The sequence below is a fragment of the Mangifera indica genome, chromosome 19 (assembly GCF_011075055.1).
Source record: "Mangifera indica cultivar Alphonso chromosome 19, CATAS_Mindica_2.1, whole genome shotgun sequence".
Lineage (NCBI taxonomy): Eukaryota > Viridiplantae > Streptophyta > Magnoliopsida > Sapindales > Anacardiaceae > Mangifera > Mangifera indica.
The window spans coordinates 8,359,866-8,384,703 of NC_058155.1; the positions used below are offsets into that span (position 1 = coordinate 8,359,866).

Sequence of the window (24,838 nt, forward strand, 5' to 3'; positions counted from 1 at the left end):
TACAAGACCTTGTCAATAAGGAATATTAATTAAAGGTGTTTACAAAAATTAAAATCGAAACCTATGTTAGGTTAATCAATTTCAGGTACGAATCAAAACTAAAATTTGCGTACTAAATAATTTCAATTCCTTTATAGTATTTTGGTCATCCAATTACAATAAATTATAAATACATACCTTTGATATATAAATATATTCACACATAGATATGATATCATAGATTTAATGATTTTAATTTAACGATAAAGTAATATTCAGTTATATAATGATACATCTATGTATACATATATTTATATACTAAAAATAGATACACATAACATTATTCAAGTTTTTTATTCTATTTCATTTTGTAAAAATATGTAATACTTATTCACATTATTTTTATTTTCTAACACAATAAAAACAACAGAAAATCCCATAAATAACTATGATATTAAAAACATTCATTATAAAAAAAATTTATATATTATGATAGTCTATTACACCACAATATTTCATATTTATATAAAATAAACTATTAAACACATTTTTACAGTTATTATGTTCAAATATTGTTTTTAGAAAACGGTAACGTTTAACATAAATATCATCTTTGAGCAATTTTAAGCTGCAAGAAAAGAATAAACAAATATTATCTTTTGAGTTATGCTTTTCTTAAGAAATATAATTTTCCTCCGGAGCAAAACGGATACTCATGCATTCGGGTCGGATCCATCATTCTTCACGGGTGGGTATAACTTTACGGGTGGCTGACAGACCAAAGGTCAAAATAAGAAAAAATAAATCCATCTTCCAACGCTCGTCTTCAGAGTGCAGACCATAACTGCCATCCCATCCCAACAGATTCGAATAAAAGCCACAATTAACTATCAGGTGTTACCTTTCTTAATTTTGGTTAGTTTGGAGAGGTTTTTCAATGGCAAGAACGAGCTATAATCAAAGTCATAACAACAAGGCTGGTGTCTTCTTTTTTGCCACTCTGCTTCTGTGGATGGTCTCCGTTTTGTTCGAAATAGTGTTCAACAAGCGCAAAGAGCTGCTTTGGATCGTCTATGGTGCTTTCTTTTTCCAATTTTCCAACTGGGTTGTCAGATTTGCGGTCTCTCGGGACCCTCTCTTTGTTAATACCGCTGTCTCTCTTCTTCATTCTACTGTCACTTCCGTTTCAGGTTACAATTACTTTTGCTCTTCAATATACACTATAATTTTTTTGTTTTTGTTTTTCATTCCTGAGATGGTTGTGTTGATAATTAATTATTTTAGCTCAAGTTAAAAAGATGTGGCTATTATTATTCATTTAAGTGGTCATTGTGGTAATTAAGTTATCTTTGTGGCTGAGGAAATGTGAATTTTTGTTAATTCTTGGCTTTGTTGTTGGTGATGAAGTTCTTGCACTTGATATTCTTGTTGTTATCATTGACATGAAGTTGAGAATTGAATTATTTGAAGTTACACTAGGGAAGATTTAGTTGATGAGTGTGAGTTTTTTTAAACCTGTGTTTGAAATTATACTTAAGAAGAACTTGACGAGCGGATGATTGTGTTGATCTAATCTAGCAAGAACATGTTTTATTAGATATAAATCGGTTACTGGTCTTTGATATACGATGAATTTCTAAGCCAAGCACATGATACTGGAATGAAATTTTGCCAATTTGAGGACAAAAGCATGGCATTAAAAGGAAAAAAAGATCTTTCAACCTTAGGCAGTTTAAGACAATTATTAAGGTTGTTTAAGTGATTTGTTCTATAAGTAATTTCTTTGAAGGCTGGCTCAAATCTTTTACTCTTATCTTTTTTCTCATTTTTCTGTCAAGTAGTTCATCTCAACTCTTGTTGCCTGTTAATTAAAAAATGCTTCCATTTCCTCTGCAGTGGTATTGATTTTAGTTAATCAATGGGTAAGAAATGGTTCACAAACAATGTTTGAGCACTCACAGTTGGTTGGTGGTACTTGGCCATGGGCATACCCGGCTTTATGCTTCTCCTGTGGTTACTTTGCATATGATCAGTGGGATATGCTGCACTACCGGTTATACAGTGGATTGATTCCTTCCATCCTTGTGCATCATCTGTTGCTGCTGATTTGCTTCACTCTTGCTTTATACCGAAATATTACTATCAACTACCTTATTCTTACTCTCATTTGTGAGGTATGTATCAGTATCTTCCCAAAGTTGTTTCCATCTACAGTTTTATCTTTTCCCCTCTCCAAAACCCTCTTTCTGCTTGTTTAAATCCCGCTTTTTGTTCTTGCATCAGCTGCCAGTTATGTATTGTACTGATGATGAACTTGTTTGGTTGATACAGCTACATTCCATATTTTTACATGTGAGGAAAGTAAGACGGATGGCCGGGATTCGTGATGCCAAGAGTAGAATTGTTAGGGTGGAGTGGATTCTCAATTGGACCATGTTTGTTCTTGCGAGGTTTGCATCTCATGTTCTGATCACTGTCAAGCTGATTAAAGATGCTTCCAAGTTTGAAAAGGGCATCGAGTTGCCACTTGCTTTGTTTGGGATGTTTGGCATGAACTTGCTTAATTTTTTCCTTGCCATTGATCTCTTCAAGGCTTTCAGGAAGGAGAAAACACCAGCACAGATGAATAATCATCATGCTGATTGACTGATACAATCAAGGCCCCAAAAAAGAGTTAGTAATTGTATCATAGATATTCCATTTTTTTCATTGTTTTTGTAAAGGAAGAACACTTCAGCTTATGGTGAAAGGAATAGTGCTCTGTATAATAACAAGAAGTCATTACCCATGAATATATTGATTTATTTCAGACAATTTAGTTTATACAGATGGCGAAAAATATATTGTAAATCCTGTCTTGACAACAAAATTGTATTACTTAAGCTCACACCTCTTATTGCTAGCTTTTGACCTTCATTACATACCAAATTATCTTTTATATTTTTCTTTCAGGCAAAATTTTAAGCAGGCAGTTGCTATCTAAGATGCCTGGAGGATGCAACGACCCTCTACTTAGTAAATTGAAAATGTAATGAGTGCTGTCTATCCTGCAATGATAACCAATTCTAAGGATCAGGGTGGATTCATTGTTTAATCCATGCTAATAGAAATGGCCTGCAAGGAGTTGTTTGAGAGTGGCAATGAAGGAGTTTAGATTCTATATATAAGATGATATAGGTTTAAATCTCTTTTAGGATATTTTAAAATTAAAATTTTTATTTATTTAAAACAATGATTGGGAGATTAATTATTATATTTAAGGTTTGATTTGTCCAATATAATAAAAAACTATCTAATTCGGATATGTTTTTCGTTTAAAAAAAAAAAAACAAAGATATGGCCAAAAAAGGTTAGGGTGGATTCATTGATTAGGAATAGTGAAAAACTTTTTTCCCTGCAAAAAGACAAATGTAAGCGGGGGTCCGACCAAGAGCCAAACCAGGGTTAATTTTATGTACCACCGAGAAATGAGACAAAAGATCAAATCAAAGTATTTACAAGAACCAAGTAAAAAATTTAATTATTTACATATTACGTGGATTTGACAAGCGGGGTGGTGGCGCAGTTGGCTAGCGCGTAGGTCTCATAGCTATTAAGAGTGATCCTGAGGTCGAGAGTTCGAGCCTCTCTCACCCCACCACGTTTTCGGTTCCTGCAACGAGCACGTGGTAAGTTGCCACTTTTGGTCAGTGAAATGAGAGCTTACATCCTTGAAACAAACATCTACTTTACATTTTTTATTTCCACTTTCAAATGGGAACTAAGGATTCAAATGCTTCCCAGTTTGCACTGTACAGAGACATCACGATTTAAAAACCAACAAACATCATTCCATCTTCAGATCCTCCTTTCTTTTTTTCACAATCTTTTTCCATCTATTTGAGAGCCTTTGTAAATAGTCCAATATGTTCAGCCAAATCAAATACCATAAAATGAAATTGAAAACAGCAACACTTTCAACATGTCCAAAACACTCTCAAAATGTTCACCATCTGCCGTTTATCAATCAACATTAATAAATGAAGCAATGAAAATGGCTCTAACCATACTATAAGCTTGAAAAGTTTTGATTTATGGACCACTTTTCATGCATAAATGAAGAAAATAAAATAAGAACAATATCAGCTGACTAAAAAGTATTTAATCAGCATATCTAAATGACACAAATTCCCTGGTTTACAGTTGATAAATCCTTTTCACTTTTATCATGGCTAGAGTTCTAGTTGTATTCCATTCTTAGTCCGAGAGAAGAACTTGGCAAACCCATTCCGGTTCTTATCATGATTGACATGATTTGATGACACAGCAGATGAAGTAGATGACAATATAGAGGGTGGTGTTTTACCATCACTATTGTTTAATGAAGGAACAGTAATCTTGGCAGCTATACTTGAGGCAGTAAGTTCTCTTTTGGGTGAAAATGTTTCATTTGAATGTAACTTCCATGGTTCTCCACCAGCTTTAGGAACCGATAATCCTTCCCTAGGGAATTTGGGTATGCTTGCAGTATCAATCAGGAAGTCTTCCAATGTTGCCAGAGACTTTAGCTGCTTCCCTAGAGATGCTATTGTTTTCTGGCACTCAGCGAGTTTCCCAGAAGCCACATCTAGGTCCTCCTGTCATAAGCAAATCAAATATCATTTATATGTAGTGTACAATTTCACATCGTCAGTTAAATGTGCATAAAGAAACAGTGTAGATAAAGTCCCTGATGATACCTGTTTTATCTTTACTTCAGTGTTCGACTTTGCAATTTGTTGGAGCTCAACTTCCTGTTTCGTTCTCCACAGCTCTTCTTCCAATTTCTGACACTTTACTGTAATCTGTGCAGACAAAGCCCTCTCCTTTTCAACCTCGTCTTCTAATGAGTCAATCTTTGCTGACAATGTTTGAACCTCCACTTCGGTATTGACAAATTTAGACTCAATGGCCTGCTTCGATTCATTTGTCAAATTTATCTGCCTTTCAAGCTCCTCCAACTTCATTTTATTCTCCCGCAACAGAAGCTCTGATGCCTCAACACAATCTTCACTTTTTGTTAGAGACAATTCCAGTTCAGCTTTCTCTACTTTCATTTTTTTAATATGCTCTTCCAATTCACCTTTCTCTGATTCCATCTTTTCCAGTTTTAATTCCATTTCACCTTTCTCTGCTTCCATCTTTTCCAGTTTTAATTCCATTTCACCTTTCTCTGCTTCCATCTTTTCCATTTCTTCTTCCAGTATGCCTTTCTCTGCTTCCACCTTTTCCATTTCTTCTTCCAGTACGCCTTTCTCTGCTTCCATCTTTTCCATCGCTTCTTCCTGTACAGCTTTCTCTGCTTCCATCTTTTCCATTTCTCCTTCCAGTTCACCTTTTTCTGCTTCCAACTTTTCCATTTTTTCTAGCAGTTCACCTTTCTCTGCTTCCTTATATTCAATTTTTTCTTCCAGTATACCTTTCTCTGCTTCCATCTTTTCAATTATTTCTTCTAATGCACCTTTCTCAGCCATCATCTTTTCTACTTTTTCTTCCAGTTCAGCAGTTCGGTGAATCATTGCTTCAAGTTCAGCTCTTAACAAACTTTCTGCATCAATAGATTGCTTGGTAACAGCTTCTGATTCTAAATTATTTCCACTTCCATTATTATGCATTGCAGCAAGTCGCTCCATCTCAAGAAAATCATCCATTAGATCAATTTCCATTGAACAGGCAGGGAGATTTCTATTACAAGTTTTAAACTGATCAAGCTCCACAATTAGGGCTGATGCCCATGAGTCAGAACAACTTAGCTCAGACTTATTCACTTCAGAGCCACTTATTTTGTGGGTATCAAACTCCACCAAGTTTAGCCGTTCCCCAAATTCTGATTGACTATCCACAAGCGATTCAACACAAATTGAGGAGGCAGCACCAGATTTAAGGTCATTAGTTGATGAAGATCTACAAGCCATTGCTTTTAACTTCCTGCACTCAGCCTCAAGCTTGGCAACCTTCTTTATGCTCTCTAAATGTTGCTTGCTGGCGGTTTCAGCAACTTGGGCACTCAAGTCTCTTTCAATTGCTCTGATTTCTAACTCCTCAGTTTGAGAAAGGAGCTCATTTTTGAGGGCTGAGTTCTCTTTTTTCAAAAGTTCAAGCATGTGGGAAAGATCAGGATCATTCTGGACAGGAGGTTCAGATTTAACAGATTCTGCTTTGCTCTGGAGCTCAAGAAGCTGGCTCTCCAGTTCAAGTTTCATGGCCTCCCACTCACGGGTTTTCTTCTCAACAGCTTCTTGGATCTTTTGCTCCTGCTCTTCTCTTCCTTGTCTTAGTTGCCTAACACATTCCTTGAGGGCCCCATCAAGATGGCTCACCCTAGCTTCCAGTGTTGAGTTCTGCTGTACTGCAGCCTCAAGTTTCTGCTTTAAGACAACCACTTCATTTTCAGCCTTTTCCCAGCCTAAAAATTAAATGATGACAATTTATAGGATATGATGAGATTAGGAATATAATTAAAAAGAAACTTAGAACAATGCAACATCATAATGCCTCGCTGGAATTCCATTTAGTATGGGCTCTCAGGTTTAATTGTTAAGGACATTAGCAATCCTTAAGTGTAAACAATAGTCCATTATTGAGCAATAGAACACCATGAAAAGTAGAAGAGATCTCTGCCCGAGTTACAACATCACTAATACCTGCAATAGCTTCTTCTGCAACTTTGGCATGCTGCTTCACCAACTCCTCTTTGGCACTAACATTCACCAGAGCAGCAGATAACTTTTCTGTTAGAGTCCTAACACTATCATTAATATCTTCTCCAACAGATACAGCTTTTGATGTGACTTCAGGAGATTGAGAACTGTGATTAGGAGATGCCTTCAAAGCTTCCTGCTTCAGCATTTTGAAAAAAGACAAAATTAATACAATTAACATTCAATAAATTCATGAAATCAGAAAAATGACAAGATCATGAAGGGACTAGACTATTCAACAACAATTTAGTTGTCTTAATTAGAGGAAAAGAAGGAATATAACTAAAGTTAGAGTAGAGATTATAAGAGATATTTTGAAACAATGGTGTCCATGGGAAATCCATTGTGATTTCTCTACCTCTTATGAAGGAATTTGACTATCTAATCAGGCATCCAACAGAAGACAAAGAACCTTCACTTTTCACTGAAACGACTCCCTTTCAAGCATAGATTTCCCGAGAAGGTTTCAACATATCCTAGGATATATCTGTGTTCTTCTCTTTATCCATTTGCCCTCACAGAAATAGGCAATCTAAATTCTCTATGAGAAAGAGAACGAACCAGGGAGGGAAACTTTCAACAGAATTGCAACTCAAAAAACATAATTTTGGTCCACAGATATGTGTAGACTTACTGAGATCCACACAAAACTGTCATTACATCAAAACAGCAAAAACTTTGCTTGTGTGGAGATAAGTAACCAGTTCCCAGATTATGGTGAAAGAACTGCAAAAGTTTAGATGATCTAACAACTGATAAACAAGCATGCGAAAACAAGTGTTTACATCCCCATGAAAATATTTATGAAAAAAAGATCATGAGAGGTCAGTGAAGGAAGTTTTTGAAAGAATCAAATGACTTCAAAACAGAACATGGACATTATGCATAGTCCACCAATATGGTCAAAATCATGGAATTGACTAAGAAATAAAGGAATACATGCAATATCTCTAAAATTTACTTGAAATACAACTTTTTTGAAGGAAATTTAACTGCAATCTCTAAGGTATTAAAACCTCGGATAGTTTGGTCAAAGTCTTGAAGAACAACGTCTCAATTTTTTTTTCTTGCAGTGATCAATAAATTCGGAATGAAGAGGTGTCAATTACTCACCTGGTCATCGGAGAATCTCTCCGAATGTGAAGAAATCGACCCTGAACTCTCCGTTTCGCCAGGACTTCTCTCAGAAGACTTCCTCTTCCATAACCATTTTCGCTTTTCCATTGCGCTGTCTTGTAGTCCAACAACAATTAGCACATCACATATTGTTCATCTGCCAAAGAATCAGCAAACCATTACTCCACCAGTAACCCATCTTAAATTAACTTTGAAGTTGCAGAAGAAGAGAAGAAACAAAATTTCCTCGCTGTTTGTACGTCATATTAGCCATTTCACTTATATAAAACAGAGCAAGGAACCTCTTCAACTATCTCAAACATTAAACAAAAGGATGAGTTGGCTTATCATTTTCTCAGCTTTGCTTCAAACCTAAAAAATTTGCTAAACAACTCAACAACGGATAGTCCTTTTCACAGAGCCAAATATAGCATTTTGAAAAAAAAGAACATAGGGCAGAAACAAATCTACAGCCGCGTATTTGAACCAAAACAAGGAATTTCAAGCCTCAATAACACCAAAAAAAAAAATACCCATCGAAAGCTACCTGAAACAACATTCAGCTGTGAAATCAATGGATACCCATTACTTGAAACACAATACGGGAACTACCCATTTCATAAAAACACGAATCCAATTTTGTGAAAATTAAATCAGTCTATGAAACAGTAGCAGAAGATTAATGAAAGCATCCCAGATATGGGTGTACCATCAAAGCTATAAAGCTCAAAACTTTTTACGCTTCATTTAAAACAGAAGATACAGGACTCTTATATATAGACCCAGATCAAATACCTTTGACTGGAGGCCGTAACAAACCCATGGAGAGGATGGGGAAAAGAAATAAATGAAACCAAAAGACGTTTTCAGCTTCAAAAATTGTTATAAATAACAACAACAATAAATTAACTCTGCAAATATCTGTGGAATGTCAGGTGATGTATAATCAATCAGATAATGTGGGTTTCTGTTACTCTTGTTTTCTTTACTTTTGACAATGCTCCTGTATGTAGTTTTTGAAAATATTTAAAAAGGGTACAGCATGTGACTCTGAATGTGAAGCTGCGAACTCAAAGAGAATGAATGAACTTTTCAGCTTTTTGTTGTTTAAAATATTATAATTAATTTATCATTTTTGTTTGTTTGAAAAAGCTCTTGCAGTAGAGTTGTTCTTATTCCCGCCGATGCAAGGATTAGATTACTAATTACTGTACCTCCATTAATGGTATTTTGAATTTTCAGACAAAATCTCTCTCTCTCTCGTTTTGAGTTCCCTTATTTCCGTGGCTGTCTCAGGCTTTCCTTTTCAAATAAGTTTAGCTGAAGTTTCACTTTAAATTAAAAAATAATTTTATTGACATTTATTTTAAATTTGTTGAGTTGTAATTAAAGATGATTTAAATCCACTTTAAATGAAAAATAATTTAATTAAAGTTTATAATTTATATTTAAAACTCAAATTTATAATTTAAATTTATGATTTATGTTGAAATAATATTATTTTAATAATTATTTAATCTAATTAGAATCAAGTTACGAGTTAAATTTAAATCAAATTAAATTATTCATCTAATTTGTAAGTCAAATCAAATTAAAATTTTTCTAATTTAAATTTAACTTAATTTTAAAATAAACTCAAATTAAGATCTTTTGTCTTTGTTTGGAAAAATCATCAAAAAGATATGACTTAAATCAATACAGAGATTGTTAGAGGGAAAGAAATCACTAAGAGGGAGAAAACGTCAAAAAATGAAAAATAAATTTCAAAGAAAAAATTATTTTTTAAAATTTAATATAAAAAATTATTAATTTTTAAAATTTATAAATAAATATTTAAGATTTAAGAAATTAGGGGAGGGTGGACTAAGTCTCCGGCCTAGATTTATTTATTTATTTAACTTTTTGTGTTCCTTGGCTTCACTGACATAGTAGAGGAATCTTATGATATGGACGTTATTATTAGGTGTGAGTTGAGTAGTGTGCCAAACCAATGCTTTCATCGAACGGTTCACAACGCATTGGAAGCTCCCCCGCCGTGGAAATGAAAACGAGCCTATTTATTTATTGGGCAAACCAGTATTTTCCGCGTAAGTTTTAGTTTAATTTTAATAACTCTTGTGTTAATTTAAATTTTTAAATATTTATTTATAATTTAATTTTAAAAATAATAATAAAATTATTATTTTATTTTAAAATTTTAAAAAAATTATATCATTTTTATTTATATAATTTAAAAAATTAATAATTTTTTTTTAAAATTAATTTTAAAAGTTACTATTTCCTTTTTTAGGGTTTAAAAAGATTTTTCAACCAACAAATCTGACAAATTATAAATTATTGAAACTACAAAAGGATAATCTCTAAACAACAAAACGTTTTCATCATCTAGACGTAAAATCATAATGTTTTATCATCTAGACAAAGCGTCATCTCTAGATGGATGACACTTCTAGGTGACGAAACATTGTTGATTTGGACAATACTTCATCGAAAAGTGTCGTTAATCTAGATAATGTCCTTTGCTTTTTTGTTGTTTAAATCAATGACAAAATGTTGATCTAAAGACGATGAAAAGTCATCTAGATGTCATCTTCCTGTTGTTCTGACCACCAACGACTATCGAATTTATTGACTGGAAAAGATTTTTCAAACCTTAAAAAGAAAATGATAAGTTTTTAAAATTTAATTATAAAAAAAATTAGTAGTTTTTCAACCTATAGAGATAAAATGATATAACTTTTTAAGCTCTAGTAATAAAATAATGATTTTTCATTATTTAAAAAAAAATTATAATAAAAATTAATTTATAAATAAATATTTAAATTAAATTATCATAAATACCTTTTAAAATTAAGCTAAAGCTTGGGTGGGCAATAGTCCTTTGCCCTTATTTATTTTTAACCTGCCATTGTTACTATTATGGGAATGGTCATACAGGATTGGAATACAAGTGATCTAATGCGGAGGCAGCAAAGGCTGGTGGAGGCTCAGTGCCTTTATTATATTGGGGCCCAGCAAAAACTCAAATATCTTCCCCTACTTTCCGATTTTTTTTTTTTTTTAATTTAAAATTTCCTGGTAGCATGTTAAATCCATTCAAGAATTAACAATTTAATTTTGTCCGTAATAAGATAATTATTTCACGTACGGTTGTAATAATTTTAGCATGGGTAATCCAAACTAATTCTGAGTTATTCCTTTTTTTTTTTCACATAATAATTAAACAAAGTCTAGAAGACTTATTTCCACCTAATATTTATTTTTTATTAAAATTTATTAATAAAAATAAAAATAAAAATATTATTTAGTTAAAAATATTAATATTATTCTTAGAAAAAATATTAAAATTTACAGTTAAAGAAGAAAATAAAATAAATGTTTATTTTTTAATATTTTTAACTAAATAAAATTAATAAAATTTTAAAATTATCAAACGTGAATTTGAATTTTCACCTATCCTTGAGCGGGAATTATCTTTTCCAGCCTTACAAACTTTTTCTTGCAATTAACGTTGCTTGCACCCAGACGGCCTAGGGTTGCTCCTACCTTCCTCTATTCATGTCATATTTAAATGATTCAATGTCAAATCATTTATGAATTCCAGTTTCTTCTAAAACAAGAGACCTTAAATCTCGTTTGCTTTAATCAAATCTTGCGTTGTGGGTTATAAACCTAACCTACCATTTTAGGCATCAAATTACAGAATCTGCAATAATTTCAAATTAACAAGCAGTGGAAAATGGTGTCACCAAAATTATTGAATTTGGATTTATTTATTTATTATATAAATATATTTAAAATGAAAAAAGAAAAGTCAAAAGGTGCGCTGGATTTATTTGCCTGGCTACGAATATGGTTGAATATTTTTATTGTTTCCTTTGTTAATATTAAGGAGCGGGCGTATGATATGCCTGTTTGAATTGAAATTTTAAAAGAAGTCAGATGTTTCTGGGAATTAAAAAAGGCACAAAAAGACGTTACTTTAAATCGAATTTCCGTCTCAGGCATTTTAAAGGGTGAATAACATATTCCCACACAAGATTTGGTTTACGAACACCTTTCTACCCTTAGTTTGCATAAATAACGCTCTTTTACCCAAATTGAAACTCAAAAAATATATATATAGGGTAAGGGTAAAATAATAATTTTATTATTTATTAATTTTAAAAATAAAATATAACAATTTTTTTATCAAACTCAAATATTTTAAATATAACAATTTAACTCTTAAAAAATATTGTTATATTAGGGCGCAAACAATTAGGGCTGGATTCGAGCCCGAAACGAGCCGGGCTCAGTTCGGTTCGATCGAGCTCGAGCCGAGCCCGAGCTGGCTCGGGTTGGCTCGGTATATTTTTTAAAAAAATTTTTATACAAAACGGCGTCGTTTTGATTTTTATATATATACAAAACGATGTCGTTTTGATATAAAAAACGAGCCGAGCCGAGCCGTTACCGAGCCGAACTGAAAACGAGCCGAACTCGAGCCGAGCCGAATTCGGCTCGAGTCGAACTCGAGCCGAGCCCGAGCTGGCTGCGAGCCGAGCTCGGCTCGGCTCGAATCCAGCCCTACAAACAATATTTCAAAAATTTATAATAGACCTCCACACTTTTTTTAAAATTCAAATAACCCTATCAAAAATTTCATAAAACCTTTGATATTTTTAAAAATTATATTTTATTTCTTAATATGCGATTGTACAATAAACACTTGTATCTATAAGAAAAAAGAAAAAAAAATCAACTAAGACCTTATACAATATGAATATTGAAAATGTCATTTTTAATTTTTATTAATTTAAAATTATTTAATAATTTTGAAAAATAAAAAAGTAGAAATAAAATAGTAATTTCACTTCTCGATACTATTATTTCATTAATAAAATTTAATTTTATATGGGAAATTGTTATTTATGTTATATTTTTGGGTAAAAATATTATTTATGCTAACTAAGGGTGAAAAATGATTTTTAGGCTAAACCTTGGGTGGGACATGTCATTCACAACATTTTTAATTACCATCGCAGAATGAGAAAGGGAAAGAAGATTAGGAGGCAATGCCATGTATTCAATCATTTGTTCATTATTGAACCACGTGTCGGAGTGCTGGGCCCTTTACAGAAGACTTATCGTTCAGTTCTATTTTTTTGTTCATAATTTTATGTGCTAGCCTATTGAACTAGTTTGCCATAGGCTTAGTTGGAATTTATTATTATTTCCAACGGGAAGAACACTTCATGTTGATGTAGACTAGGATCCAATCAAGATTATTTTAATAATTGAAAATCAATTTCATTTTACATTGAAATTAAACTGAATTCGATTACATTTGACAAAATAATTCCACTTTACGCACCAAAATAAAATATTTTTATTAAATTATAATAAAATTATACATATAAATAATAAATATAAATTTATATATAAATATAATATATTATCATATATTTAAATAATTAAATGATAACTAATTATATAAGCATATATTATTATTTATTTATAAGTTTATACTCATTATTTATATATATAGTATTATTTATTGAATTAAATTAGATTTAGAGGTGTGCATAACTTAATTCAAACTATACAATTAGATAAAATCATTTAAAAATTATAATTTTGTTTATATAATTGTTTGATTTTGGTTGATAAATTTTTAAAAACAATTTTCAATTTTTGTTTCAGTTTTAGCGATTTTCAAATCAGAGCAAAATGTAAACTGTATTTTTTTTAATACACACACATATATATAACATAATTTTCTAATAAACAATTAGGTATATAATTTTTTTATATTTATTTTTTTATTTTGTTATATGTATTTATATATGTTTTATATTAATTTTACATATTTATATTATGCTCTATAAAATTATAATCAATTAATTTTATTAAATTATATATATTTAGAAATGAATGGTTTTAATAAATTTAAACTATAATTCAAATCATATTTTTTAATTTGGTTTGATTTAGAAAATTTCTTAACTCTTTTTTAGTTTGATTCAAAAAAACTTTTAAAATACATCAACAACCTTTAATAGGATTTGAAACTCCTCTTAGTTGCGATTATACTGGGCTTGTCTTCTATTCTGAAACCCAAAGGTTAGAGCCCAAGCCCACTGAAAGTCATAAACAAAAGTTGGCTTGGATATGCAATAATAATGTATCACTCTGTTAAATGTTGATGCGGATAATTTTTAGAATTTATCCTTAAAGTTTTTCCTAACATCCCATAACCCTTTAAAATACTTTAATGACGTTTGAGTCCTTGTATCTCATCAGCAAACATCAGAGACCAGAATGTCTCGTTACTAAACAAGTTCACTGGCCAAATCTGAGGAACGGCAATAAGGAATTTTATGTGGATGTTTATGGTCGAGGTGTCAAATTATGACTTGCCAACCTAGATATCCTTATCACCAACTTGTATTCTAGTCAAAGAAACTGAACACGTGTCATTATTAAAAAAACCGAGTAAGAGCAAGTCGGTCGACTCCTCATTACTTGGAGTGGGACCTAGGACAGGAGATTGCATTTGACACGTGTCTTTTGTTAACATTCATTGCTTCTTCACAACGCCTCACTCAGCCATAATTAAGCTTTAACCAGTAAGATTTATTTTTAAGGGTAATATTGTGTGTATTATTTTTTTTGTGTATAATTTATATATATAAATAATATATTATTTTATAATTAAATATTATTTTATTTTTAATTTATGATCACTCAATTATATAATAATAAATTATTTATATACATAAATTATGTACCAATATTGAATACACATATTTATTATACTGCTAAATGCTACTTAATTTTACAACACATATACATAAAACTTCATTCGTGTGTGTATAGTTTGATTTATTATCGTTCAATAGGGTTTTCTCTTTTTAAGCTAAACTGAAATAAAATGTTTGAAAATTTTTTAAATTAAATTAAACTATTTTAAATTTTAAATCAAATAAAATTAAATTGAAAAAACATAATTTTATTTGATTTAAATTATGATTGAATCTATTAAAATTATTAATTTTAAATATATATTATTTAATAAAATTAATTGAATTATAATTTTCTAGAATTAATATAAACATATATATATATATATATATAACAAAATAAATATAAAAATATAAGTTGTATAACTAATTACTTATTAAAAAATTCTGTCAAAAAAGAACATAAAATATAATTTATAATTCGGTTCGATTTTAATCTCTCAAATTGAAAATTATTTTTTAAAATTTTATTAACTTAAATTAAACAATTTTACAAACCCACTTAAATTAAATCATAACTTTTAAATAGTTCTATTTCTGTCTTACAATTTGAACGAAATCACACCCCTAAAACTTGAGGCAAGAAACATTATCTTGAGCATCACAAAGTACACAGACGTGGACGCTCTATGTGCCCATAATATCGTATCCGGGCTTCTTCTTCAATTTAATGCACACATTTCTCTCTGCTTAAAATAGGCCTTTAAAAGAAACCTAGAGAATAAAAATTAAGGTGAAGAAAGTCTAGCAGTTACTTATGGCTCAAACTATGTTGTTCATGCCTGGTGTTTCCACAAAGGGCGATCCTTTACTCGCATTCCAAACTCAGAGATTAAGGCCGAAACCATTTTCCCATCTTCTGTTTAACCCCCTGTCTGATAATGCTTCTGTTGCTTTTTCGTCTAAACCATTCACTGCTTTTGCTCTCTTCAAATCAAAAACCAAGGCCCCTCCCACGAAGGTTAAGGCTTTGTTGGTCGATCTCTTCTTGGTGTAAAGTTAATTTGTTTTGATGTGATTTTTAATTGTGTATGATTGCAGGCTGTGGCGAAGCCAAAACCTCAGGTTGAAGATGGTATCTTTGGCACCTCTGGAGGGATCGGTTTTACAAAGCAAAATGAGCTCTTTGTGGGTCGTGTTGCCATGATTGGCTTTGCTGTGAGTTCTACCTACCAAATTGCTCTTAATTCACTTGACACTTTTTCTTGCAATTTGATATTCCATTAAAGCTTGTATTAGTAGATTGTTTATGATTTAAATCTAGAAAATAGTGTGAGTAATATGGTATGGAGAATGACCCTTTTTGTTGCAAAAATATAATAGCAAATGTTATGTGTACTCATTTTAAATATATAAATAGATATATATTTATGTGTTATTATATGAATTGTGTGTTATTTTATTCATAATTTAAAATAACTTAATTATTTGATGATATATATTAAATGTATATCTATTTACGTATTTAAAATAAGTATGTATAGTTTTACTAAAAATACAAATATCCCAAGATCTAATGTAGTATTATGTTGCAAGAAAGATAAGATGATTAAACGGAAATTGCAAAATTTGTGAGTCCTAAGCTTTTTTTTTTTTTTTTTCCGAATGTATTTAGGCTTCTTTGTTGGGAGAGGGAATAACAGGAAAGGGGATTCTAGCTCAATTAAATCTAGAGACAGGAATTCCAATCTATGAAGCTGAACCCCTTCTATTATTTTTCATCCTTTTCACCCTGCTTGGAGCCATTGGAGCCTTGGGAGACCGTGGAAAATTTGTTGACGATGAACCAGCCACTGGACCTGTGATTCCTCCTGGAAAAAGCTTCAGAGCTGCATTGGGTCTCAAAGAAGGAGGTAATAAACAAATAATAAAACTATATAGACATATTTTTTAGTACATAAATAGATACATTAATCATACAACGCAATCGTATAATGATACTTTACTTTTTAGTGTGACATTGTTTTAATTATGTGGAACAATTAGGTCCCTTGTTCGGATTCACAAAGGCGAATGAGCTGTTTGTAGGAAGATTGGCTCAGTTGGGCATTGCATTTTCTTTGATCGGAGAAATCATAACGGGGAAGGGAGCTCTAGCTCAACTCAACATTGAGACTGGAATTCCTGTTAATGAACTTGAACCCCTTGTGTTGTTTAACGTTGTCTTCTTCTTCATTGCTGCATTGAATCCTGGAACAGGTAAATTTGTCACTGACGAAGAGGCAGAATAGATAGTCTTTAAGCGCTGATTATGTTTACATAAACAAACTTGCATTTTATTTATGTAAAATCCTATACTCTGTTTTTTACTCTCTCATGTTTAACTCTATTTTAGAAAATGTATTACCACTAACAAAACAAACTAGGAAGGTGTATTATTCGGTTTAAACTATAAATCAGATCGAATCATTCAAAAATAGTAATTTGTTTTAGTTTAGTTTATAAAATAGTTTGATTTTGTTTAATAAATTTCAGAAAAAATGGTTTACAGTTTAGATTACGATTTCTATAGTTTTTAAACCAAACTAAACTATAAACTGTAATTTTTAAATATATATATATAAAAATCATATTTGACAAAATTTTTAATAAACAATTAAGTGTATTATTTTTTTATATGTATATGATATATCTATTTTACATTTTTTTTATTTCATCTTTTAAAAAACTATAATTCAATTATTAATGATTAAATACAACTTATTTAAAAATAAATAATTTTTAATAGGTTTAAATCAAATTTTATATTAAATCCTTTTTTTTTAATTTGATTTGGTTTGAAATTTTTTAAATCGTTTTATTATTTAGTTAAAAAACCTTCTTAATCCACATTAAATCGGATCGTATACCCCCCAGAACAAACTAATTATTAAATTTACCTTAGAGCTCATACTCAAATAAAGGAATTGGCAAATAGTCAGTAAATATATCATATATTTATCCTTAAATTGACTATAGAATGGGTCAACATTTTTTATTTCATTTCGTTCTTACAATAGACATGTTTTAATGATTGTGGAAGATTAAATCGAATGGAATCTTTATCCTGAACAAAAAATCACTATAATAAAAATTAATATTAAAATAAATTGATTTTAAAAAATGTCAAATCTCCAAAGTCACCCTTTAATTATTGACACGAAACCGAATAATTTAAGTAATGATACTCCTCCAAGCTTTTGCAAAAGTTGTTTGATGGGCAACCAACCACCCTCATTAGTAAAATGAGATTACGTGTGTAAAATAAACACAACATCATGACCTTCATCTGTTACTTAATTATTATTAAGGTGCAAATTTTTTTAACTTTATCAATGAGAGGACAAAAGTTATAAAATAGAAGTATGTACATTTTTTTTTAATATATTTTAAATATATATTATATAATTAGATTAATTTTAATTAAAGATAAAATAATATTTAATTATATAATAATATATTATTTATATATTTAAATTATATCTAAAATATATATACATATAATATTACTCGAGTTATAAGTCAATCAATCAAGAAATATTGAACCCTTGCTTAGATTTAACTTTCTGAAAAAGGGAAACAGAATAATGACAAATAACATATTAATGCTAATTAATAAATTATTTAAAATTTTGCATCTTAATTAATAACTTTGCTTTAATTAATTATGAGTGATTTCTTTTCTGCCCCAAGCATGGTGGGAAAATAATTTTTCACCTATTGAATTTGTAAATCATTTCACTAGGCCAAAACCTAACAAAATAATGATTAAATGATCTTGATCTATATGGATAGAGGTAATGAGTAAGCTCCATGAGTTGTTCAATGAAAATGAGAAAGAAACCAATATTACCTGAATTGATTTGTAAGTTTTTAAATTTATTACGAAGGAACTACATTTTAGAGTTTTGATGAGATTTTTTATCATAAACTAAAATACATAATTTTGAGTTTTAGGCAAAAATAGCTACTATCCATTATATTAATGAAAGAGATTAATGAAGATGAAAAAAAATTTTAACATAGTTTAGTTCACTACTTAGAAACTTATTGCATGATTACGTTATTTAGCTCTAGGGAATATGGTTAGATGGAGTTTGTATAGCGATTACAAGAAAGAAATAATACATCTTGAATTTTTAGTGAGGTGAAAAATTTCTCTCTTGGATCTTTATTTTCAACGCCTTCTTGTCTTCCTTCTAGGGATGACAACCAGAAGAGGCGGGTAGGAGATTTCAATCCCCATCCTCATCTTTGGTTGATTCTTGTTACGAGGATAAAAACGATTCTCTATCTTTTCCTTGTGAAGAAAAATCTTCTCCACGTCTTGTCCTTGTGGGAAAAAATATCCTTCTCTCCCTCTAAATATAACATAAATATATTAAATAATAAAATTAACTAAAATTAAAACCAACTCACTATTTCAAATATTACAAATATCATATATTGACAACTTTAATATGTACAACAAAAATATAAATAAATTTAAAAAATATAAATAGTCTAAAACTATAAAGATATATTAGTGTTTTAAGCAAAAATATTGATATAAAAGGTCGGGGATAGGAACAGGGACAAGGGCGGGGTGTGGAGGGGACACATGTATCCTTGTCCTTGACTCGTCCCCGATTGCAGAGATGTTTTTCGTCCCTTTCTTTGTTTCTATTAGAAAGGATTGAAGACCCTAAATTCAGATTTAAATTGTCATCTCTATTTCCTTCCCCTACTTATGTGGTGGTCTTTTATAATATGAAAGATAGAGTGGTGGAGTTAAATGCATATTCTCTATCTTAGTGTATCTAATTTAAATACCGATTTAGAGATTTATTCCTAATTTAGTCAATATGTACAACAACAAGATAATTATATTGATAATTATTTCTTGATTTGATAACACACTATTGTTTTGTCTTATAAACACAAAATGAAATAAGATATATTACCATATGAAGTTCTTTTCATTGTTTTCGGATTGCAAAGCGAAGAGATTAGTTCTATTGTCGTATTGCTATTTCTTATCTACCTCCTATTGCTTATGTTTTTCTTATCTTTATTTCTTCTTTTAATATTTATCTCTTTGTATCAATTATTGAATTCATAAAACAATTTTCTACAAATTATATTACAATTCAATCAAGTAACACCTCTATCCCACATTCCTAGATGATTGGCAGGTAGGTGGTGTGTTGGTCATGGCACCTCTAGCTTGTCACCCATTAATCAAATCTTGAAAGTGTCATACCTATGAGGTCAATGAAAAAGGAGTTCTACCTTGTAGCATAGGAGTTAATTTACAAGATTTTAAGACATATTTTATCATAGGAATTAACGCCTCGTTTGTGTGCAAAATCTAGGCATATTTTATCTAAATTTCACTTCTTCTTTTTTTTTTAACTAGCGAACCCTATCTGATTTTATCGAACAAGTAAAATATAAAGTATAATAACTAGATTCATAATTACTATATTAGATAATTTAGGATTTTACTAATAACTGACTATTTGATTTCAAGTTTATTAGTCTAGGGTTTTCATATGAGATAGAGATTACACTAGACGAACCCTAACTTTTCACAAAAGTTTCTTTTGCTTCATCATTCAAGCTGCTCTGTAAGGTCATTTTCTTACCTTTTATATATGTGGCAACTTTATAGCCTTAAAGCATCAGAGAAATTAAAATAACACTTTGTACCATGTATAATCAAATTTCTTTTAACCAAGTTAAATTTTGAGATAAAAAATGTGGTTTTATGTAGTTAGTGGTACGGTTAGATTCGAACTGAACCGAACCGAATTTAAGCTTATTGAAGCTCGAGCTTGACTCCTTTTAATAGGTCAAGCTAAAGTTCGAGTTCGAATTCATCGAGCTCATGTCAAAAATGTTCAAACTCAGCTTATTTGAGGGAAATTGAACTCAAGTTCAGCATGAGTTCGAGCTTTGAGCTCGACTTTATACTGAAACGATGATGTTTTGATATATATTGGTTAAAATAATATTATTTAGTCAATTCATATCAAAAATTTCAAACTCGTGAGTTTTACAAGTTGAACACTCCTAAAGCTCAAATTCAAAAATACTGAACTCTAGGGCTTGAGCTTGATCTCACTTGAGTCGAATTTATTTTAGACTCGTTTAAGCTCAAACTCAAATAAATTCTATTTGAATTTAACCTTAGTTAATGGGTGGAAAAGTTTTTAAAGCCAAACATTAGGTAGGAAAAGAAAATCTCTAATTAATTCATTAAAAACTTTCTTGTCTCTGTTATAGCCCATGCGAAATGACAAAGAAAGGGACAGAGAGGACCACCCGATACATAACATGGTCTCCTCTTAGCTTTAGCTTTTTCCTTCTCCTCGAAGTTCTCTCCCCGTCAACCGAATCTTCCAACTGTTACAGTTTGGTACATCTAAGCCTTGAACTTGCACGGCGTTTGAGCGACCCAATTCAGGCGGGACAGGTTCGTCGTCAGACTCTTAAGATTAGTTTATATGTACTTTCAGTTCCGTTACTTTTCAAAGTAACTGTCTCAATCAGAGCCGTTGATTTCTGCGAAGTAATGGATAAATCATCAGCGATTGTTAATGAAAATCATCATCACTCCTTCTCTTCGTCGGCTTCTCAGAGACATGTTAGCTACAGGTCCTCTCTCTTTTTCTTTATGTATACAAGTTTCTTCTTTTTCTTTTTCTTTTTAATTTTAGACTGGAATTTATGGTATGGATTTTCTTTTTTAATTGGTTTAAATAGGAATGATCAAAGATTAGCATAATTAAGTAAAGCTTTAAGTTTGGATTAGGTCAATGGAGCTAACTGCTTTAGTTTTGGTTGATGTATATTCTCGATGATTGTAGTAAATGATTAATTAGCTGTAGTTGAACTGTACTGATTTTTATATGGTATTGATATAACTATCTCATGCTTTTGTGGATGTGTCTTCGGGATTCCATAATACTTTAAAGGTGTTTGCAATCTAATACTCTTAAGCTGAATTAACTTTGAGGCTTGTTTGGATGATGAGGAGGAATTGTATAAAACTGAACTTATCTGTAGACATTTTTAAATTCATGTGTTTTTTTTGATGTGGGGTCAGTGCAAGAAATGGTAGCCACAGCTACTTTAGTGAAAATTTAAAATGGATGTTTGAAGATATCATTAGATTGGTTCATTTGACGGAGTCTGTTTTATTGATTACCCATGCATGATGAATTGGCAACTCCATGTGCTATACAGAACTAATGGGAACATTTGGTATCATAGCTTTTGTTCATGATGCCATACATGGTTTTTCTATGGCTTCAATAAAGTGCCTATTTTACACTAATTCTGAGCATTTTTTAGGCCATTGGGTTTTGAATGGCTAGTTTACATCTGACTAGTCAAAATTATTGTACATTGGGCAATTTACATGTTACATACAAGCTATATCAGTGAAAGTGAACTAGTCTAATGTTTCCCAAGTTTCATTCATTTAGGGTGGTATTTTGCATTTAAAACACCATGGGTTAATAACTATATTTAAAACACTGGGAAGATTCAATATGGCAGAAATGTCTAGCTATAATACCAAATTGATGTTGTCGATGAATGCAATGACTGCTGGCTAGGCTCTTTGCAATTGAGTGCCCTAAGGACATTGTTTTTCTCTTGTCAGCCAGACTAAGGGCATTGATTTAGTTATGTCCAAATGCATCCCTTTTCTCCTGTATAAAGTTTCTTTTTTCTTTTTCAAATGCCGTTATTACTCTTTCTTAAATTGTTTCTCAACATCTGTATTGCAACTAATCTAGGAGGGCTGCTATTGGAATTTTGCTATCATATAATCCAAATCATTTATTTTGATAGTGCCAAACTACTTGCCTTGATAGTTGTGATTAAAAAAAAGTAAACAAGTTGATCATTCAAACATTCAAATAATCTTGCTAAATGTTTCCTAATCAATGCAAGTTTATCTCAATAATTGATTTTTTAACTGGGACCTATTACTCAATATATCTCTATTTTGAGATATGTACAATGTTTTCTTATTCTTGGCTTTCTTCTTTCCTTTGTTTGGATGTTATAAACTAAGGGCAAGTGGGAAAATAGAATCCTGTAGTGAGATGGACCTTAGAAACACATGGAATTGAGCACAGTTTGTTCTAACTTCCAAGTTTCCTTCTATCTGAGTGAATATTTTTTTTTCTGTTTAAATTGGTGTCCTTAAATAAATATTTTGACATTGCTTATGAGGAAGGCAATAAATGTCAGAACTTTATTCCAAGTCTTCTTGCATTGTCTCTAAACTCATAATTTGATGTGTTTATTATCTTGTGATTATGATTCCTTAATAATTATTTTGTTGTGGAACGGGTGAGAATTAGATCAGCTGCAATTCTTCACCGTGGTTTGAATGATTGATAGACTGAGCTACAAATGTCAAGAAGAATATAACAATCTAAAATAAGTTCTAGAAATAAATAATATTGTGAGTAAAAAGTCTATTGGTATTCCAACATTGTGGGATTTTTTCTGTCTGTAATTCTTTAATCTTGAATATATTTCAGAAGATAGAACATGACAGCATTCTTTTGTGCAGCTGTGGTTCTTGCGGCTATGAGCTAAACCTTAGCTCCTCTAATCGAAACATCTCAACAATTGGTTCAAAATATGGAAAATCTATGAAGCGAGGGATCATATCATTTGTAAGCATAGATGAGAGCAGATTCACACAGGTTGATGAGCTGCAATGCATTCCCTACCTTTCCAAAAACACATGGGGTTTTTTCCGCCACAGAACCAAACTTCTTTGCCGAAAGTGTGGTAACCATATTGGAAATGCTTACGATGACAAAACCTTAGTTTACCCACCTGTGCCAGATGAATCTAATTCATCCTCGGGTAATTATGGTTCTGGTCAGAGAAAATATAATGTTAGAATACGAGCCTTACAGCCTTCCTCAGCCGATGGATCTGGCACCTCACTATTCTCATGATATGAAGTACCATAGTCTTCTTCATCAGGTATGATATTTCAAATGTCAGTCAGCAACAACTACACTAAGAGTTTTCCGTGTGATTATTTTTTGTATAGGTGTTTCAAGTGTACTTCTTTTTCTCTCTGTATTTATCTACAAGACCTGTATATGGAAGTATCAGAAACTAAATCAAAAGCAAAGCGAAGTGGAATTTTGAAGGGAGTTGAATGGTTTGCCTAAGTCAGTGAGCATTTCCAAATTTGAATGTAAGAAAGAGTGATATTTTTGGATTGAGTTAAATGCAACAATTAGCTTTTGCAGCAGTTTATGCTTCAACCTCTCTGGTCATTTCCATTCTCTCTTTGGCTGCTGCCAAGTATAGTACTAACTATATTGCTACCCGGCTCAACTACTCAAGGGATAGGCAAGTGAGACAATTCTTTCAAGTCAAAATTTGGATTTGCCTCCCATTTTAATAATATTTTAGGCTTTTAGTTTGCAGTGCAAACCACCCTAACATTTACTAGAAACTATGATACCATGGAATATTATGATAGTGGTAGCCTAAGTTAAAGTATATATTATCGTAGTACTCATCTCTAAAAGTATTATCCCTAGGATAGAGTAACTATCAACTTGACTTATGCATGATTAGAACTTAAATATCATATTTTATGGAAAAAAAAAAACCTTCATAATTCTTGAAACAATCTCATGTTATTAAAATCCAAATTAGGGATAGCTTACAAAAGATGTCACAATCTAAAATGACATGTGTAGCATAACTAAATCATAACATAACATGAGTATCAAAAACACAGCATAGCTCATCAATAACTCCACAGTATGTTATCTGCATTCTCCTACTTGTCTCTACATAATCATTATCTGCACATGTTTATCTGCAAAATATTAAGGGTAAGAAGTGAATGATAATCACTCAGTAAGTACAGGACACTAGATTATACATTTCATTTCTCTTCATTCCTTTCCACCTTCTAAACTTATATGCCTCAATTTCAATTTTGGTCATTTTGGGTACACATATGAACTGAGACTTGGATGACATAGAATGTAATTTATGTAAAATTCATTTATAATTTTTGGTGAAAGTTTTTTCATGAAAACATTTTTATCTGAAAACTTTACTTAATTGTACCGATTGGACTAGGTTGAGCAAGAATGTGACACCTTGACCATAAGTTATTGTATTCACAATATAATTGAACTCATCTTAATGGGAATACATTTACTGTAAGTGCACATGATAGGATTCTAATAACATCTCTCTGTTGGTGCATATACT

The 24,838-nt window shown here is 31.1% G+C and overlaps 4 protein-coding genes and 1 non-coding gene across 8 annotated transcripts; 4 read left to right on the plus strand and 1 right to left on the minus strand.

Annotated features, from left to right (window-relative positions):
- The first annotated feature begins 772 nt into the window (after positions 1-772).
- On the plus strand, positions 773-2,793 carry LOC123203367 (TLC domain-containing protein 2-like). Its single transcript, XM_044619717.1, has 3 exons — positions 773-1,169; positions 1,876-2,153; positions 2,311-2,793. The coding sequence occupies exons 1-3, from the start codon at positions 917-919 to the stop codon at positions 2,623-2,625; spliced, it is 846 nt and encodes a 281-aa protein (XP_044475652.1). The 5' UTR covers positions 773-916; the 3' UTR covers positions 2,626-2,793.
- A 736-nt stretch (positions 2,794-3,529) lies between these two features.
- Positions 3,530-3,616, plus strand: TRNAM-CAU. The gene is given in 2 exon segments: positions 3,530-3,567; positions 3,581-3,616. It is a non-coding gene; the product is annotated as a tRNA-Met (tRNA).
- Positions 3,617-3,886: 270 nt separating this feature from the next.
- Positions 3,887-8,872, minus strand: LOC123203368 (filament-like plant protein 1). 4 transcript variants are annotated; one of them, XM_044619718.1, is made up of 5 exons: positions 8,610-8,872; positions 7,812-7,971; positions 6,642-6,837; positions 4,698-6,403; positions 3,887-4,595 (listed from the first exon to the last, which is right to left on the minus strand). In XM_044619718.1, exons 2-5 carry the CDS (start codon positions 7,920-7,922, stop codon positions 4,191-4,193), a joined length of 2,418 nt encoding a protein of 805 aa, XP_044475653.1. In that variant the 5' UTR covers positions 7,923-7,971; positions 8,610-8,872; the 3' UTR covers positions 3,887-4,190. The 4 variants fall into 4 exon arrangements, with proteins under 4 accessions (XP_044475653.1, XP_044475655.1, XP_044475656.1 ...); XM_044619720.1 differs by having other exon boundaries at positions 6,642-6,834; positions 8,610-8,871; XM_044619721.1 differs by lacking the exon at positions 8,610-8,872 and adding an exon at positions 8,362-8,541 and having other exon boundaries at positions 6,642-6,834.
- Positions 8,873-15,263: 6,391 nt separating this feature from the next.
- On the plus strand, positions 15,264-16,908 carry LOC123203369 (photosystem II 22 kDa protein, chloroplastic-like). The gene is made up of 4 exons (XM_044619722.1): positions 15,264-15,560; positions 15,641-15,757; positions 16,215-16,452; positions 16,586-16,908. Exons 1-4 carry the CDS (start codon positions 15,357-15,359, stop codon positions 16,828-16,830), a joined length of 804 nt encoding a protein of 267 aa, XP_044475657.1. The 5' UTR covers positions 15,264-15,356; the 3' UTR covers positions 16,831-16,908.
- A 3,914-nt stretch (positions 16,909-20,822) lies between these two features.
- LOC123202704 (uncharacterized protein At4g08330, chloroplastic-like) lies at positions 20,823-23,868 on the plus strand. Its single transcript, XM_044618743.1, has 2 exons — positions 20,823-21,217; positions 23,154-23,868. The coding sequence occupies exons 1-2, from the start codon at positions 20,856-20,858 to the stop codon at positions 23,548-23,550; spliced, it is 759 nt and encodes a 252-aa protein (XP_044474678.1). The 5' UTR covers positions 20,823-20,855; the 3' UTR covers positions 23,551-23,868.
- The last annotated feature ends 970 nt before the right edge of the window (positions 23,869-24,838 follow it).